A 13,853-nucleotide genomic window follows, 5' to 3' on the forward strand; every position below is an offset into this window, starting at 1 on the left:
GCCATGTAAATTAGTACCTAAGCATGTGGGACTGAAGAATAGGGCATAGTGACCAGTATCAGAGATATTCAGACTCAAGCTTTGTGGTAGGTCAAGACTGGTCCTTCTACCACTTGGAGAATATGATGCAAAGAGGCAAATTTAATTTGTGTTGCTAATTAATTTTTATTTTTAAATCTCATTTTATTTACATACAGTTATTTTTTATTCTCACTATTATGATCTGAAGGATTATTGAATTAAAGTAGCAACAGTATCATTTTTACCAGTAAAAGTTATATTCAAAAATGTATTTTTAATTAGGAGATAATACAATTTAAAATTTCAATACTGTCTAATGTCCATATTTTAATTTATGTTTCAACAGCTTCAAAAATGGAGAAAAATTCTGTAGTTTTTGAATCATATTGCAGTGGTCTGGCTTGATTAATGTATACATGCAGTAAATTTTTATCATGCATGTTTATACAGACCCTTTCACTTGAATGCATTTCAGACTCCTGAACAATGCTAACTGGCTGAGATGCATAGGAAGACTAGTAAAACTGCCATAAAATGGACTTTTATGTTGCTCATAAAATAGTAATATTTGTTGAGACCTCTAATTTCTGTCAAAGAAATTCTTTTCTCTTTCAGTCTAAAAATTATTTTAATTTGTATTTCAAATACTTTGATGAAGTTAGCAATTGCAGCAGGTACTTAAACATTGATAACAATGTTTAATATGCTATCTAAATTCTGGGTGTATTCAAGATTAGTTGTCATTATTTTAAACTTGCTGATGAAAAATGGGAGAAATAGCAAAGAATTCAGTTTCTCCTATAATTCTTTCCTGAGATGAATTTCACTTATACCTACACTTATTCCAAGTAAAAAAGCTATTTTTCAGTTTCATAATTGGTAATTCGAAGTGATGAAAATTTAAATCAAAGTAGTTTTTATTTCTTCATGCTTGGAGATTGGTAAGAATCAGGACCAAGCATGGTATCTAGTCTCATTCTCAGCCTTAATACAATGCTTTTGTCAAGGCTACAAGTAAGCAAAAGTGATACAGCTCTCTAGAAAATGTTTTAATTTTTTTCTCAATATCTTAAAAACATAGCTCAGTACAGCTTCTGTCCTGGTTTAGCCAGGATAGGGTTAAGTTTCCCCAGCAGTGGGGGGAAGCTCTAGCCGGGTTATTCAGATACCATGCGGACGTCACGTCCAGGCGCCAGCGCACAGGAGAATCAGTGAACGCGTGTTATTGTGCGATCGCTCTCCTCACTGCTGTATCGGTATATACCTTGCTCTGTTCATTGTTATTACTGTTATTGTTATTGTTGTTGTTTGTTGTGTTGCTATTGCACTGTTGTATTAAACCTTTCCTTATTTCAGTCTTGGGGCTTTGTATTTCACTCCCTTTGTGGGGGAGGGGCAGCGGCCGCATGGTCTCAGACCCCGGCAGGGGCTAAACCACCACATCTTTGGTGCCCAACGTGGGGCACGAGAAGGCTGAGATAAGGACAAAAGGAGAAGGTGTGTTAGAGCAATCTGTTAGGTGTAATTTTTCTGTTTTTACTTGTATTGTTTGATAAGAAATGTTTGCAATGCTGGGCAATTTGCTTGCGTGGTGGGGCTGGATTAATCCTCATCTCCACTCTGTGCTCCTAGTGCTGGTGTTTGTTCTCGGTGGAAAATGTATCAAGGGTCTTGTTCTGCTCTACTGGTTACTGTCTGCTTATAATGGGCTCGTTTCTCTGCTTGTGGGGGTGCACCGCTACCTGTTTGCTGCCTGGTCTTTTGTTTGGGGTCTCACCCCCTCTATGGGTGAGCCAGGGGAAGAGATTCTCTCGGTTTTTGAGAGTTTCAGCTATCCCTGGAGCACCCAGGCCAGTGTGTTTGCGGCACAATGCTTTCTGAATGTCTGCCAGATCTTGTTTTGGGCCATGCGGTACTTCTCCAACAATAGCACCACCCGGAAACCTGCCCTGGGGGCAGATAGCTATAAATGGCAAGGTGTGTGGGAAAAGATGGGCAAGTGCCTGAGTCAGTGGTCACCCCCAATGCTTTGGGATCTCACTCCCGAACAAGTGCAGAGTCCTGATAAACTGGTGGAGTGTTTGGAAAAGGTGTGCTGCCAATCTGACAAACCCCGGGAGACACAAGTTGTTGCGATGTGCTGGGGGCTTGCCCATGCTTACCGCATTGCCCTTAACACTGATCACTGCCCTCAAGGGGGCAAAAGAGCTGCAGGGTCTGAAAGTGAACCTGCTGATTTAGCAGCTGGGCCAGGGGGACAGGCAGCGCCAGTACCAGTCGCCTCCACCAGCACAGCAGCTGGGCCAGAGGGACAAGCAGTACCAGTATCAGTTGCCCCGATACGGAAAACCAAATATACCAAAAAATCCCCTCGCAGTGCACAGGGTGATAATGAACCAGGCCCATCACGAGAGCAGGAGGAAGAGCCGGAGGTAACCATCCGATCTCTATCCCTCAGTGAGTTGCGAGATATGCGGAAGGATTTCGGCCGCAGTCCAGGTGAGCAAATTTGCACCTGGTTGCTCCGGTGCTGGGATAGTGGAGCTGCTGGTTTGGAATTGGAGGGGAGAGAGGCCAAGCAGGTGGGACCTTTAGCCAAGCAGGCTGGTATTGACAAGGCAATAGGGAAACAGGCTCAAACCCTCAGCCTTTGGAGGTGACTCCTGCTCACTGTGAGGGAGAGGTACCCCTACAAGGATGATGCTCTATGTCGGTTGGGCAAGTGGACCGACATGGAGAAAGGCATCCAAAACCTCAGGGAAATGGCTGTGTTTGACATGATCTATGGTGATCTGAATGATGAGCAGTCACCAATGGATCCAGATCAGGTCCCTTGTACATAGCTGATGTGGGGGAAGTTCCTGCAAAGTGGACCAGAGGGACATTCCAAAGCATTAGCAGCAGCATCCTGGTGGCGAGACACTCAGACAGTGGATGAAGTGACTATACAGCTCCGGCACTATGAGGGAAGTCTCCCTTCCTCCCAACATGCTTTGGTTTCAGCCGTAGAGGAACTGTCTCAGAGGCTCCAGAAAATGGAACAGGACATGTCCTATGTTCCACCTGCATGGGCCGATGTCTCAGCTATTAGAAGCAGGCGTTTCCCCACCCAAGGGAAGGGCAGTAGAAGGTACACACCACGGGGCACCCTGTGGTTCTTCCTCCGCGACAATGGGGAAAACATGAGAAGGTGGCATGGACAGCCCACTTCTGCCCTAGCTGCACGAGTACAGCAACTGAAAGGGAAGACCACCATGAAAGGGGAGTCTTCCAAGAGAGATGCAGCTCCAGTGTCTAGTCAGAAATCCCCCAGACAGAATAGAATGGCCAACAGTATGCTTGACCCTCTTGAGGGGACCAGGAAGTCATTCTTGCAGGAGTCACTCTTAGATCAAGTGAGTGATGGTGAGCAGGATTAGAGGGGCCCTGCCTCCAGCCAGGTGGAGGAAAGGGATAATCGGATTTACTGGAAGGTGTGGATCCGATGGCCTGGCACATCAGAACCACAAGAATATAAGGCCTTGGTAGACACTGGCGCACAGTGCACCCTGATGCCATCAAGCCACAGTGGGGTTGAACCCGTCTGCATCTGCGGAGTGACAGGGGGGTCCCAACAGCTGACCCTATTAGAGGCTGAAGTAAGCTTAACTGGGAAGGACTGGCATAAGCACCCCATTGTGACTGGCCCAGATGCCCCGTGCATCCTAGGTATAGACTACCTCAGGAGAGGGTACTTTAAAGACCCAAAAGGGTACCGGTGGGCCTTTGGTATAGCTGCCCTGGAGGAGGTTGAGCAATTGTCCACCTTACCCGGCCTCTCAGAGGACCCCTCGGTGGTGGGGTCGCTTAAGGTTGAAGAGCAGCGAGTGCCAATTGCCACCAAGACGGTGCACCGGCGGCAGTACCGTACTAACCGAGATTCCCTGGTCCCCATCCATCAGCTGATCCGTCGACTAGAAAGCCAGAAGGTGATCAGCAAGACTCACTCACCTTTCAACAGCCCTATATGGCCAGTGAGAAAACCTAATGGCGAATGGAGACTGACCGTGGACTACCGTGGCCTGAATGAAGTTACGCCAGCGATGAGTGCTGCAGTGCCGGACATGCTAGAGCTCCAGTATGAGCTGGAGTCGAAGGCAGCCAAGTGGTACGCCACGATTGACATCGCTAACGCGTTCTTCTCCATCCCAATAGCACCAGAGTGCAGGCCACAGTTTGCGTTCCCTTGGAGGGGTATCCAGTACACCTGGAATCGATTGCCCCAGGGGTGGAAACACAGCTCCACCATTTGCCATAGACTGGTCCATACTGCACTGGAGAAAGGTGGGGCTCCAGAACACCTGCAGTTCATTGATGATATCATTGTATGGGGGGACACAGCTGAGGAAGTCTTTGAGAAAGGAAAGAAGGTAATTGAAATCCTCCTGAAGGCTGGTTTTGCCATCAAGCAACAGAAAGTTAAGGGGCCTGGAAGGGAGATTCAGTTCCTAGGAATAAAATGGCAAGATGGGCGTCGCCACATCCCAATGGAGGTGATAAACAAGATAACAGCCATGGCCCCACCAACCACCAAAAAGGAGACTCAGTCTTTCCTGGGCGCTGTGGGGTTCTGGAGGATGCACATCCCAAACTACAGCCTGATTGTGAGCCCTCTCTACCACGTAACCCGCAAGAAGAACGATTTTAAATGGGGCCCAGAGCAACAACAAGCCTTTGAACAAATTAAGCAGGAGATTACCCAGGCAGTGGCTCTCGGGCCAGTCCGGACAGGGCAGGAGATTAAGAACGTGCTCTACACCGCAGCCGGGGAGAATGGCCCCTCCTGGAGCCTTTGGCAGAGAGCAGATGGGGAATCCCGAGGCCGACCTCTAGGCTTTTGGAGCCGGGGATACAAAGGCTCTGAAGCTAACTATACCCTGACTGAGAAGGAGATACTGGCAGCGTACGAAGGAATTTGAGCTGCCTCAGAAGTGGTCGGCACTGAGACACAGCTCCTCCTGGCACCCCGACTGCCGGTGCTGGGATGGATGTTCAAAGGAAAGGCTCCCTCCACACCTCATGCAACAGATGCCACGTGGAGTAAATGGGTTGTGTTGATAACACAACGGGCTCGAATAGGGAACCGCGACCCCCCAGGATTAGTGGAAATGATCATGAACTGGCCAGAGAGCAAAGATGCTGGGATGTCACCAGAACAGGAGGTGAAACGTGCTGAGGAGGCCCCACCATATAACGAGCTGCCAGAGGAGGAGAAACGATATGCCCTGTTCACTGATGGGTCTTGTCGCATTGTGGGAAAACATCGACGATGGAAGGCTGTGGTGTGGCATCCCACATGAGAAACCACTGAAGCTGTGGAGGGACAAGGTGAATCGAGCCAGTTCGCAGAGGTGAAAGCCATCCAATTGGCTTTGGAGATTGCTGAGCGAGAAAAGTGGCCGAGGCTCTATATCTACACTGACTCGTGGGTGGTGGCAAGTGCCCTGTGGATGTGGTTGCAGCAATGGAAACAGAACAACTGGCAACGCAAGGGCAGACCCATCTGGGCCGCTGAAGTATGGCAGGACATTGCAGCCCGGGTGGAGAACCTCGTTGTGAAGGTGCGCCATGTGGACGCCCATATACCCAAGAGTCGGGCCACTGATGAACATCAACATACCCAGCAGGCGGACCAAGCTGCTAAGATCGAGGTGGCTCAGGTGGACTTGGACTGGCAGCGTAAAGGTGAACTGTTCATAGCCCGGTGGGCCCATGAGACCTCGGGCCACCAAGGCAGAGATGCAACATACAGGTGGGCTCGAGATCGAGGGGTGGACCTCACCATTGACACCATCGCAGAGATCATCCACAGATGTGAGACGTGTGCTGCGATCAAACAAGCCAAACGGGTGAAGCCCCAGCGGAATGAAGATCGATGGATGAAATATAAATATGGAGAGGCCTGGCAGATCGACTACATTACACTGCCACAGACCCGCCGAGGCAAGCGCCACGTGCTCACAATGGTGGAAGCAACCACTGGGTGGCTCGAAACTTATCCAGTGTCCCACACCACCGCCCGAAATGCCATCCTGGGCCTTGAAGAGTGAGTCCTGTGGCGACACGGCACCCCAGAGAGGATTGAGTCGGACAACGGGACTCACTTCCGAAATAACCTCATAGATGCCTGGGCAGAAGAACACGGCATCGAGTGGGTCTACCACATCCCCTACCACGCACCAGCCTCCGGGAAGATCGAGCGCTACAATGGACTGTTAAAAACTACATTGAGAGCAATGGGGGGTGGAACCTTCAAACACTGGGACACACATCTGACAAAGGCCACTTGGTTAGTGAACACAAGAGGATCTGCCAATCGAGCTGGCCCGGCTCAGTCAAAACTTCCACGTGTTGTGGACAGGGATAGAGTCCCTGTGGTGCACATGAGGGACCTGCTGGGAAAAATGGTCTGGGTTAGTCCTGCGCCGGGCAAAGGCAAACCCATCCACGGGATTGTTTTTGCTCAAGGACCTGGGTGCACCTGGTGGGTGATGCAGAAGGATGGAGAGGTCTGATGCGTGCCACAAGGGGACTTGATTGTGGGTGAAAACACACCGTGAGTTATACTGTGCTTTTGTTAATTTTCCTTTGTTAATGCTAATTGCTAAGTGGCAGCTGGATGTGACGCACATGGTATAGAATAAAGGGGTGGATTATGTCCTGGTTTAGCCAGGATAGGGTTAAGTTTCCCCAGCAGTGGGGGGGAGCTCTAGCCGGGTTATTCAGATACCATGCGGACGTCACGTCCAGGCGCCAGAGCACGGGAAGAATCGGTGATCGCGTGGGTTGGCGCAGCCGGTTCTCTCGCTGCTGTATCGGTATATACCTTGCTCTGTTCATTGTTATTACTGTTACTGTTATTGTTATCGTTGTTGTTTGTTTTGTCGCTGTTGCACTGTTGTATTAAACCTTTCCTTATCTCAGATCGGGGCTTTGTATTTCACTCCCTTTGTGGGGGAGGGGCAGCGGCCGCGTGGTCTCAGACCCTGGCAGGGATTAAACCATCACAGCTTCTTAATACAGTACAACTGACTCTAGAGCTCTTACCAAAATGATTTTGTGTTTTCTTTTTTTTCAGCTGTTTTTATGTGTGTTTATAAGGAGATAGCTGAAGGATTGATTATGAAGCACAGTTTGACATGATTTTGATTGTCAAGTTTTATGGAAACTGTTATGTAATTTACCTTTGTTTAAATTACTTCAGTTACTTCATGCCAGCCTAAGATTGCAAAATAGAGACTTCAATTGTAAAGCAATAAAGCATGTGTCAGAATCAGAGCCACAAGATAAATCAGGGAACCACTCTCATGCATGATTATGTTTGTAATATAATCATGTAAGTATTTCCTTTTATGTTGATATTCAGAAGAAATTAACTTTTTTTCGTCTTTATTATTTTAGCCATGTCCTCCAGGGGCCCGTGATTTTCGAGAAAAACAATGTGCGGACTTTGACAATATGCCTTTCCGGGGAAAGTATTATAACTGGAAACCCTACACTGGAGGTATGGTGTAGCTTTGCAAAAATGTTATCATATGTGAAGTCTTCAAAATTATATAAATGTTAGATATAAAGTAATGTTTGTAAATTGAATGTTTTGATTAAGATGAGTGAAGTAAACTTGTACTTTTGTCAGTTGCTGCAAATGTTAAGGAAGGGCCATCTCTGTTCTGATAGAGATTTGTTTTACTGTGAAGGGGAGTGAGCATCATTGTAGGGACTCCACTTTAAAATATGGAGCCCTTCTCCATCTGCAGTTGCAATAGAATTAGAGATTACATAGGTAATCTGTGTCTTTGATGCTATGGTGATGAGTTCAGTATAAAAAATCTCAATATAGGTTTTCCTTACTTAAGATCAAAAGAGTAGAAAAAGGAGAAAGAGGAAAAAGCATTTATAAGAGTCTCTAAAGACTACTTTGATAATCAAATTATAAATAATTGCACTGTGCAATAAAAGGGTATTTGAGGGCAAGGAAGAGGGTTGTAATTTCTTTTTCTCTTTGGGACAGTTTAATTAAGCTTAGTTATGTTTCTGTCATTGTTCAAAGGTTGTAGGTTGCCCTTTGATTATTTTGTCTTTTCCTGTTCTAAACCCTGAGTGAATAAGTCCATGTTCCCCTTTGTGCTTTTATATTTTATTGGATTTAATGGTTTTATTATTAGTTTTTTAGATCAAAATCCTAAAAAGGACCATTGTGATCACATGGTCTGAGCTGTAGTGTAATTCAAGGAATAGGACTAAATTCCTAATTGAAATAGTCTGATCTTGTCTTTGAAATTTACCCTGACATACTTCTAGCACTACATTCTTTTGTTTTTCGTGTTTTTCAAATGAAGTGTTATCCTTATTGTTTTAAATTGTTCTATAATCATTGGGGTTGTATTAACATAATGGAAACATTTTGGAGCCAGCCATCCTTGCCATATCTTACTGTTGTGGGAGGATATTGGACCTGCACAACTCTGAGAGTTATATCCAGCAAAGCCGTTTATTCTTCCAATAGTTCATACTTCTGCTCTCGCCAAAGCTCTTACTTCATCATTAGCAAATCAGCAATTAGACAGCTATCAACCTTTTCTCCTACCAGCATCAGACCCCTCTAACTCGGCTGTGCAGACCAATCACCCTCTCGTTCACGCGCTGTTCACGCGGCGGTAACTTCTCACAGCTCAGCACTTTCCCACAGCTCAGTGTTGCAGCTGGCCGTTGTTTTTCCCTGCCACCTTGGCACAACTCGGCAGTTTCTGATCTTTCGCCCAAGGCCTGTTTCTCATCAAAGCCTGGCTGCTTCTCAGGGGCTGTGCAGGGCTGACAGGCTGATGTCTCCCACATCTTACTATGAGAATCTTTTTTGCAAGAAAGAATAGTCAAGTAGAGAAATCAGTAAAGGGAAGTAAAATAAAGGGTATACATTATATGTGTCAGGTATGAGATAAGATTATACATTTCAGATCTGTTTATGCATATATATTTTTAATTAATTATTAATTTTTCAAGTTTTCTGGTGGGTTTTTGTTTTTTTTCCTTTGTTTTTGTTGTCCAGGTGGGGTTAAACCATGTGCATTAAACTGCTTGGCTGAAGGTTATAATTTTTACACTGAACGTGCTTCTGCAGTAATAGATGGGACTCAGTGCAATGCTGATTCACTGGATATCTGTATCAATGGAGAATGCAAGGTTACGGATGTTTTATATAATACTTCTGGATTACTTTGTTGTGTCTGCTATCTACTACATTTAATTCTGGTACTTGTTTGTTACTTATATGAAATGGTAGTGTTTACAAGTCAAGTTATTAATGAAAGAGTAAGATTGAGACAAAAAGAAAAAAGGTTTTGCATAAATAAAACAAATAATTTTAATTTCAGTAGCTTCTCACAGACATTCATAGACTCCTTCATTTCATCTTCTTTTGTATTGCTTTGTGGCTTCTGTTGAAGAATTGGTGGAAAGGGCAACAGGAGGTGAACAGATTCCTTGCCCTGTTCCAAGGCTTGTTCCATCATTCCAATTAGAACACCAGTCTGGCTGAAAAACAGTAAATATGAACATACTAGTCTGTTTCTCTCTAACTAGTTCATCCTGTTGCAAGTAATTGAAACAGAAATTTGTCACTATTGCTCAGTAGTTCTATGAAAAAGTGTATAATGATGCAAGTATTTGCCATTTACTAAAAATCTGATTATCTTGTAAGATTCTTATAGAACGGCATTGCATGAATTTGCAGAGAATTGGAGGTCTGTGCCATATTTTTGGTTACATTCATCCCACTGCTGCTTCAGTTTAGCAAGGTGTTTAATTATGTACTTAAGTCCAAACATCTGAACAGTGCTGGTGACTCTAAAAATTATTTGATTTTACTGAAACCACTAACATAACTAAAGCTTAACCTGATACTTAAGTGCTTTGCTAAATTGACTGCTGAAGATGTATGTTTATTGAATAACATGATGATATCAAAAGCATTTGCCATGTATTAGTAAACTAACAAAAAAAAGGACAAGAAATAATTGTGGAATTCTGGTATTTTATGCATAAGATTTTCCTACTTTTGAGAAATCTTTTAAAACTAATAATGAGACTAAAACTCAAGTTGAAAATGATCTATGTAATAAAATTTGGTCTCTGTCTTCCTGATGAATCAGAAAATTGAAATGCAAATGGTTAGAATAATACTATTTTCTAAATTATTTAAAGTATTTTAACTTCTCTTATGACCTATATATTACCTGTTTACAAGATGGTAGATAATATTGCTAGACAGTAAACCAAGGTATGCAGCTGCCTCCTTCTTTGTATAAATCCTGGAAAAAATTGGCAAGTTGCAGTGTTCATTCTGTTTGCATCCTACTTCTTCATTCCCTCTTTTTTTTTTTTTTTAAGATCCAGCTGTCTGTATTTTCATTAGCTTTGTAATAGGGATGAATCACTAAGTTATAAGGAGTTAATCATTGTTCTCCATATATAGATTTCTCAAATAGATAATCAGAAATGTAATGTACTTTTAATGATCACTTATAGACACCTCTCTCTTTTTTTCCAAAGGCTTTTGAATCTTATCTAATACAGCATGTAATTCAGCCTTTCACTAAGTTTCATTCTGCATTCATTCTTGCAGTGAAGTAACTTACACTTTACATTCAACCTTATAAAAATAATTGCAAGTTTTGCCTGGAGGATGTGGAAAGATGTTTTATGAAGCTGTCAATAACTTTGGGAACAATAATACTTATTTGTGCTGCATAAATGTTTAAGGAACACACAGCAAATGTTTCCCTTAACAAAGCAATATAGATGGAACACAATTAGCTGTTGTGATATTACATAAAAATGTCACTAATCATTTACTGGTAACTGTAATAATTACATTGTAAAATGCTGTGAAATCCCTTCCTGAAAGTTACAGTAGAAATACAAAGTATTTATTAATCAAGATTTGGTAACAAACCAAAATGTGGATTGTTCTACTTTTTTATTTTCTTCCTCTGGTAAGTGAAAACTCACTTACAGTAATAGCTATCAGTCACAACCAGAGTAGATAAAAAGAACAACTGAATATCTCAAACTTGAGAGAAACACTTCAAAAAACTATGAAGATCATGGTGCAAAAAACCATCATCCTGTTAAAATATTTGTTCTTATCTGTTCTCAGCATGTAGGTTGTGATAATATTTTGGGGTCTGATGCTAAGGAAGATAGATGCCGTGTTTGTGGAGGAGATGGGAGTACATGTGAAGCCATTGAAGGTTTCTTCAATGATTCATTGCCCAGAGGAGGTATGCACATATATGTCCATTCTGTTGTGCAATGCATTTAGATGACTGTTTAGCAAATAACAGTGCTGCATTGATTTCCAGCATGGCATTGCTGCTGGTCATTCACTTTGACTCCTTTTGCCTTGTTGTTTCCTTTTTCTATATTAGTTTGGATTTATGTCAAATACAACAGTATGTTGTTACTGAATACTTAGTTCCCATGGTCTTTAATGCACTTAAAAAGAAGTGGGTGGGGTTTTTTTTAATTCATTAATTATGGTTGTATGGTAAAAGTAATTTTGTGTACAATTTTAATGTGTATGGTAGAATCTGATATTTAGTCATACATAAAATTTTAGAATAGAAAGAATCCAGAAATGTCTCTTAGGTTCATGTTATTAAGAACTCAGGAAGTATGTATGGACAATTAGTTGAAAGCTTAGCTCAAAAAAGACAATATTAGTGTTGCAATCTTAGTGTTATCAGTTTTGGGCCCCTGAATACAGGAAAAGAATTGATTCACTGGAGTGAGTTCAGTTCAGTGAGGTGCCACTAAGGTTATTGGGGGCTGGTACGCTTGCCCCTCTGTGAGGAGAGGCACAGGGAGCTGGGCTTATTTAGCCTGGAGAAGAGAAGGTTTGTGGGGACCTAGTATCAACCTTCTAATACCTATGAGGAGGAGGTTATGGAGAAGACAGAGCCAGACTGTTCACAGTGGTGGGTACGCAGTGGGAGGAGAGACAATGGCTATAAATGGAAACAAGACAGGCGCTGACCAAATGGAAGGAAAAACTTTTTTCCCAGGAGGACATTCCAGCAGTGGATCAGGTTGCTAAGAAAGGTATTACAGTTTCCATCTTTGGAGGTTTTCATGACCCAGCTGGATAAAGCACTGAGTAACTTGGTCTGATCTCCTAGCTGACCCTGCTTGTAGCAGGAAGTTGAACTATATGACTGTCTGAGGTCCTTTTTAGCCTGAATTATCCTATGATCATTTTATACATTAATTACTTGTGATACACTGTTGACAAGACTTTATTAGCATTTAAAAAAAAGGAATTCCTGACTACATGGTAAATTCTTGATATCAATTTCAAATGTGTGTCTGAAATTTAAAGTTTTCCATTATATCACATGAAAGAAAATGTTGAAGTACATTTGAATCCCATATGTCTTACTAATTTTTAGTAGTAATTAATTTATTAATGGCTAGTTTTATGACTAATATTGTTTAAGATAAACAACAAGAGTTAAAATTTATCTTTATCTTACAGGCTATATGGAAGTGATTCAAATTCCAAGAGGTTCTGTGCACATTGAAATAAGAGAAGTGGCAATGTCAAAGAACTACATTGGTAAGAGCAGGTTTAAATAGCAGACTGTTATTAAGTTAGAGTTTATGATGTGATTTGAAGGTACATTTTATGGTTTGGCCAAACTATACACATAGTACAAGCAACAGAAGGAATGGTAGCTGTTAATATTAGGTTATGGTCAGACAGTTGCAGCAGTTAGTTAGGATGTATTCTCCTGAGTGGAGCTAATGAAATACATCACGTGATTCCTCCTTGTCCACTCAGTGCAAAATTAGGTCAACTTCACTATAGTTCTAATGTCAGACTTGAGCTGAAGTGAATGAGGAACACTCAAATGATATACTGTCCCACTCTGAGGTAGTGTCTTCCACCCGGGGAAGTCCCTGATCTTGGGGGATTGTACTGTTTTAAAACAACATTTTATTCTTGGAATGATTATTCATCAACAGCTATGGTTACTTAAATGCTAACAATACTGTCTCCTTATCTTAAGCCAATTTAATGTATGTATTCCACAGTGTTGCTGTGTTGCAGGGACTTAATGCCATCCCTGTTTTATACATAAGTAAAATGAGGTGCAGAAAAACTAGGTGCTTAATTGAGATCATTCAGGAAGCTTGTGGTAAAACACAGAATTAAATTCAAATTCCCAGATTATCATTCCTTTCTTTAACTGTTAAATTTGCTTTCTGTTTTTTTAATACTGATGCATACAAATCTGGCTTTGTTGAACTCAAGACAACATGCATTTCTGAAAGTCTCTGTACCCTGATTTGCATATGATGTTTGTAAGTGTGAGTTTGAATGGCAATTATTCTCCTAGGTACATTAATTCCTAAATTGATTATATTGATAATAATGGTACCTTTTACTGTTGGATGCCTACTTTTCTTTCTGCCTGCCCCCACCCTCCTGTAATTCAGCAGATTATCAATCTCCCTCCATTCTGCAGGAATAATAACACTACTACTCCAGCAAGAGTGTTTATTATTCTTTCAGCATCACACTCCCCCTGGCCCTCCCCTATGTCAAAATAGACTGTGGGTAAGGTTGCTCATATATCCTATATTAACATTTCAAACAGAGGTGGTGGGAGAGGCATACAATGTGTCCTATCATGGTTGTTTTCTGCTAAGAACCATATTGTCAAAAGAGCATTTAGTAACATTGAAATCTGCACCAATATTAGTGTCATTATATTTAATACACAGATTCATAT

The 13,853-nt window shown here is 42.3% G+C and overlaps 1 protein-coding gene across 10 annotated transcripts in view; it reads left to right on the forward strand.

Annotated features, from left to right (window-relative positions):
• The window catches only part of LOC141917562 (A disintegrin and metalloproteinase with thrombospondin motifs 6-like), a 135,414-nt gene that overhangs the window by 76,085 nt on the left and 45,476 nt on the right, over window positions 1-13,853 (forward strand). For all 10 annotated transcript variants that reach the window (XM_074810851.1, XM_074810853.1, XM_074810854.1 and 7 more), the window contains 4 exons: window positions 7,462-7,564; window positions 9,107-9,240; window positions 11,216-11,339; window positions 12,593-12,673. In XM_074810851.1, the coding sequence (XP_074666952.1) occupies window positions 7,462-7,564; window positions 9,107-9,240; window positions 11,216-11,339; window positions 12,593-12,673 (442 nt within the window). The remainder of the gene's footprint in view (window positions 1-7,461; window positions 7,565-9,106; window positions 9,241-11,215; window positions 11,340-12,592; window positions 12,674-13,853) is intronic.

Source organism: Strix aluco, chromosome W (genome assembly GCF_031877795.1).
Source record: "Strix aluco isolate bStrAlu1 chromosome W, bStrAlu1.hap1, whole genome shotgun sequence".
NCBI lineage: Eukaryota > Metazoa > Chordata > Aves > Strigiformes > Strigidae > Strix > Strix aluco.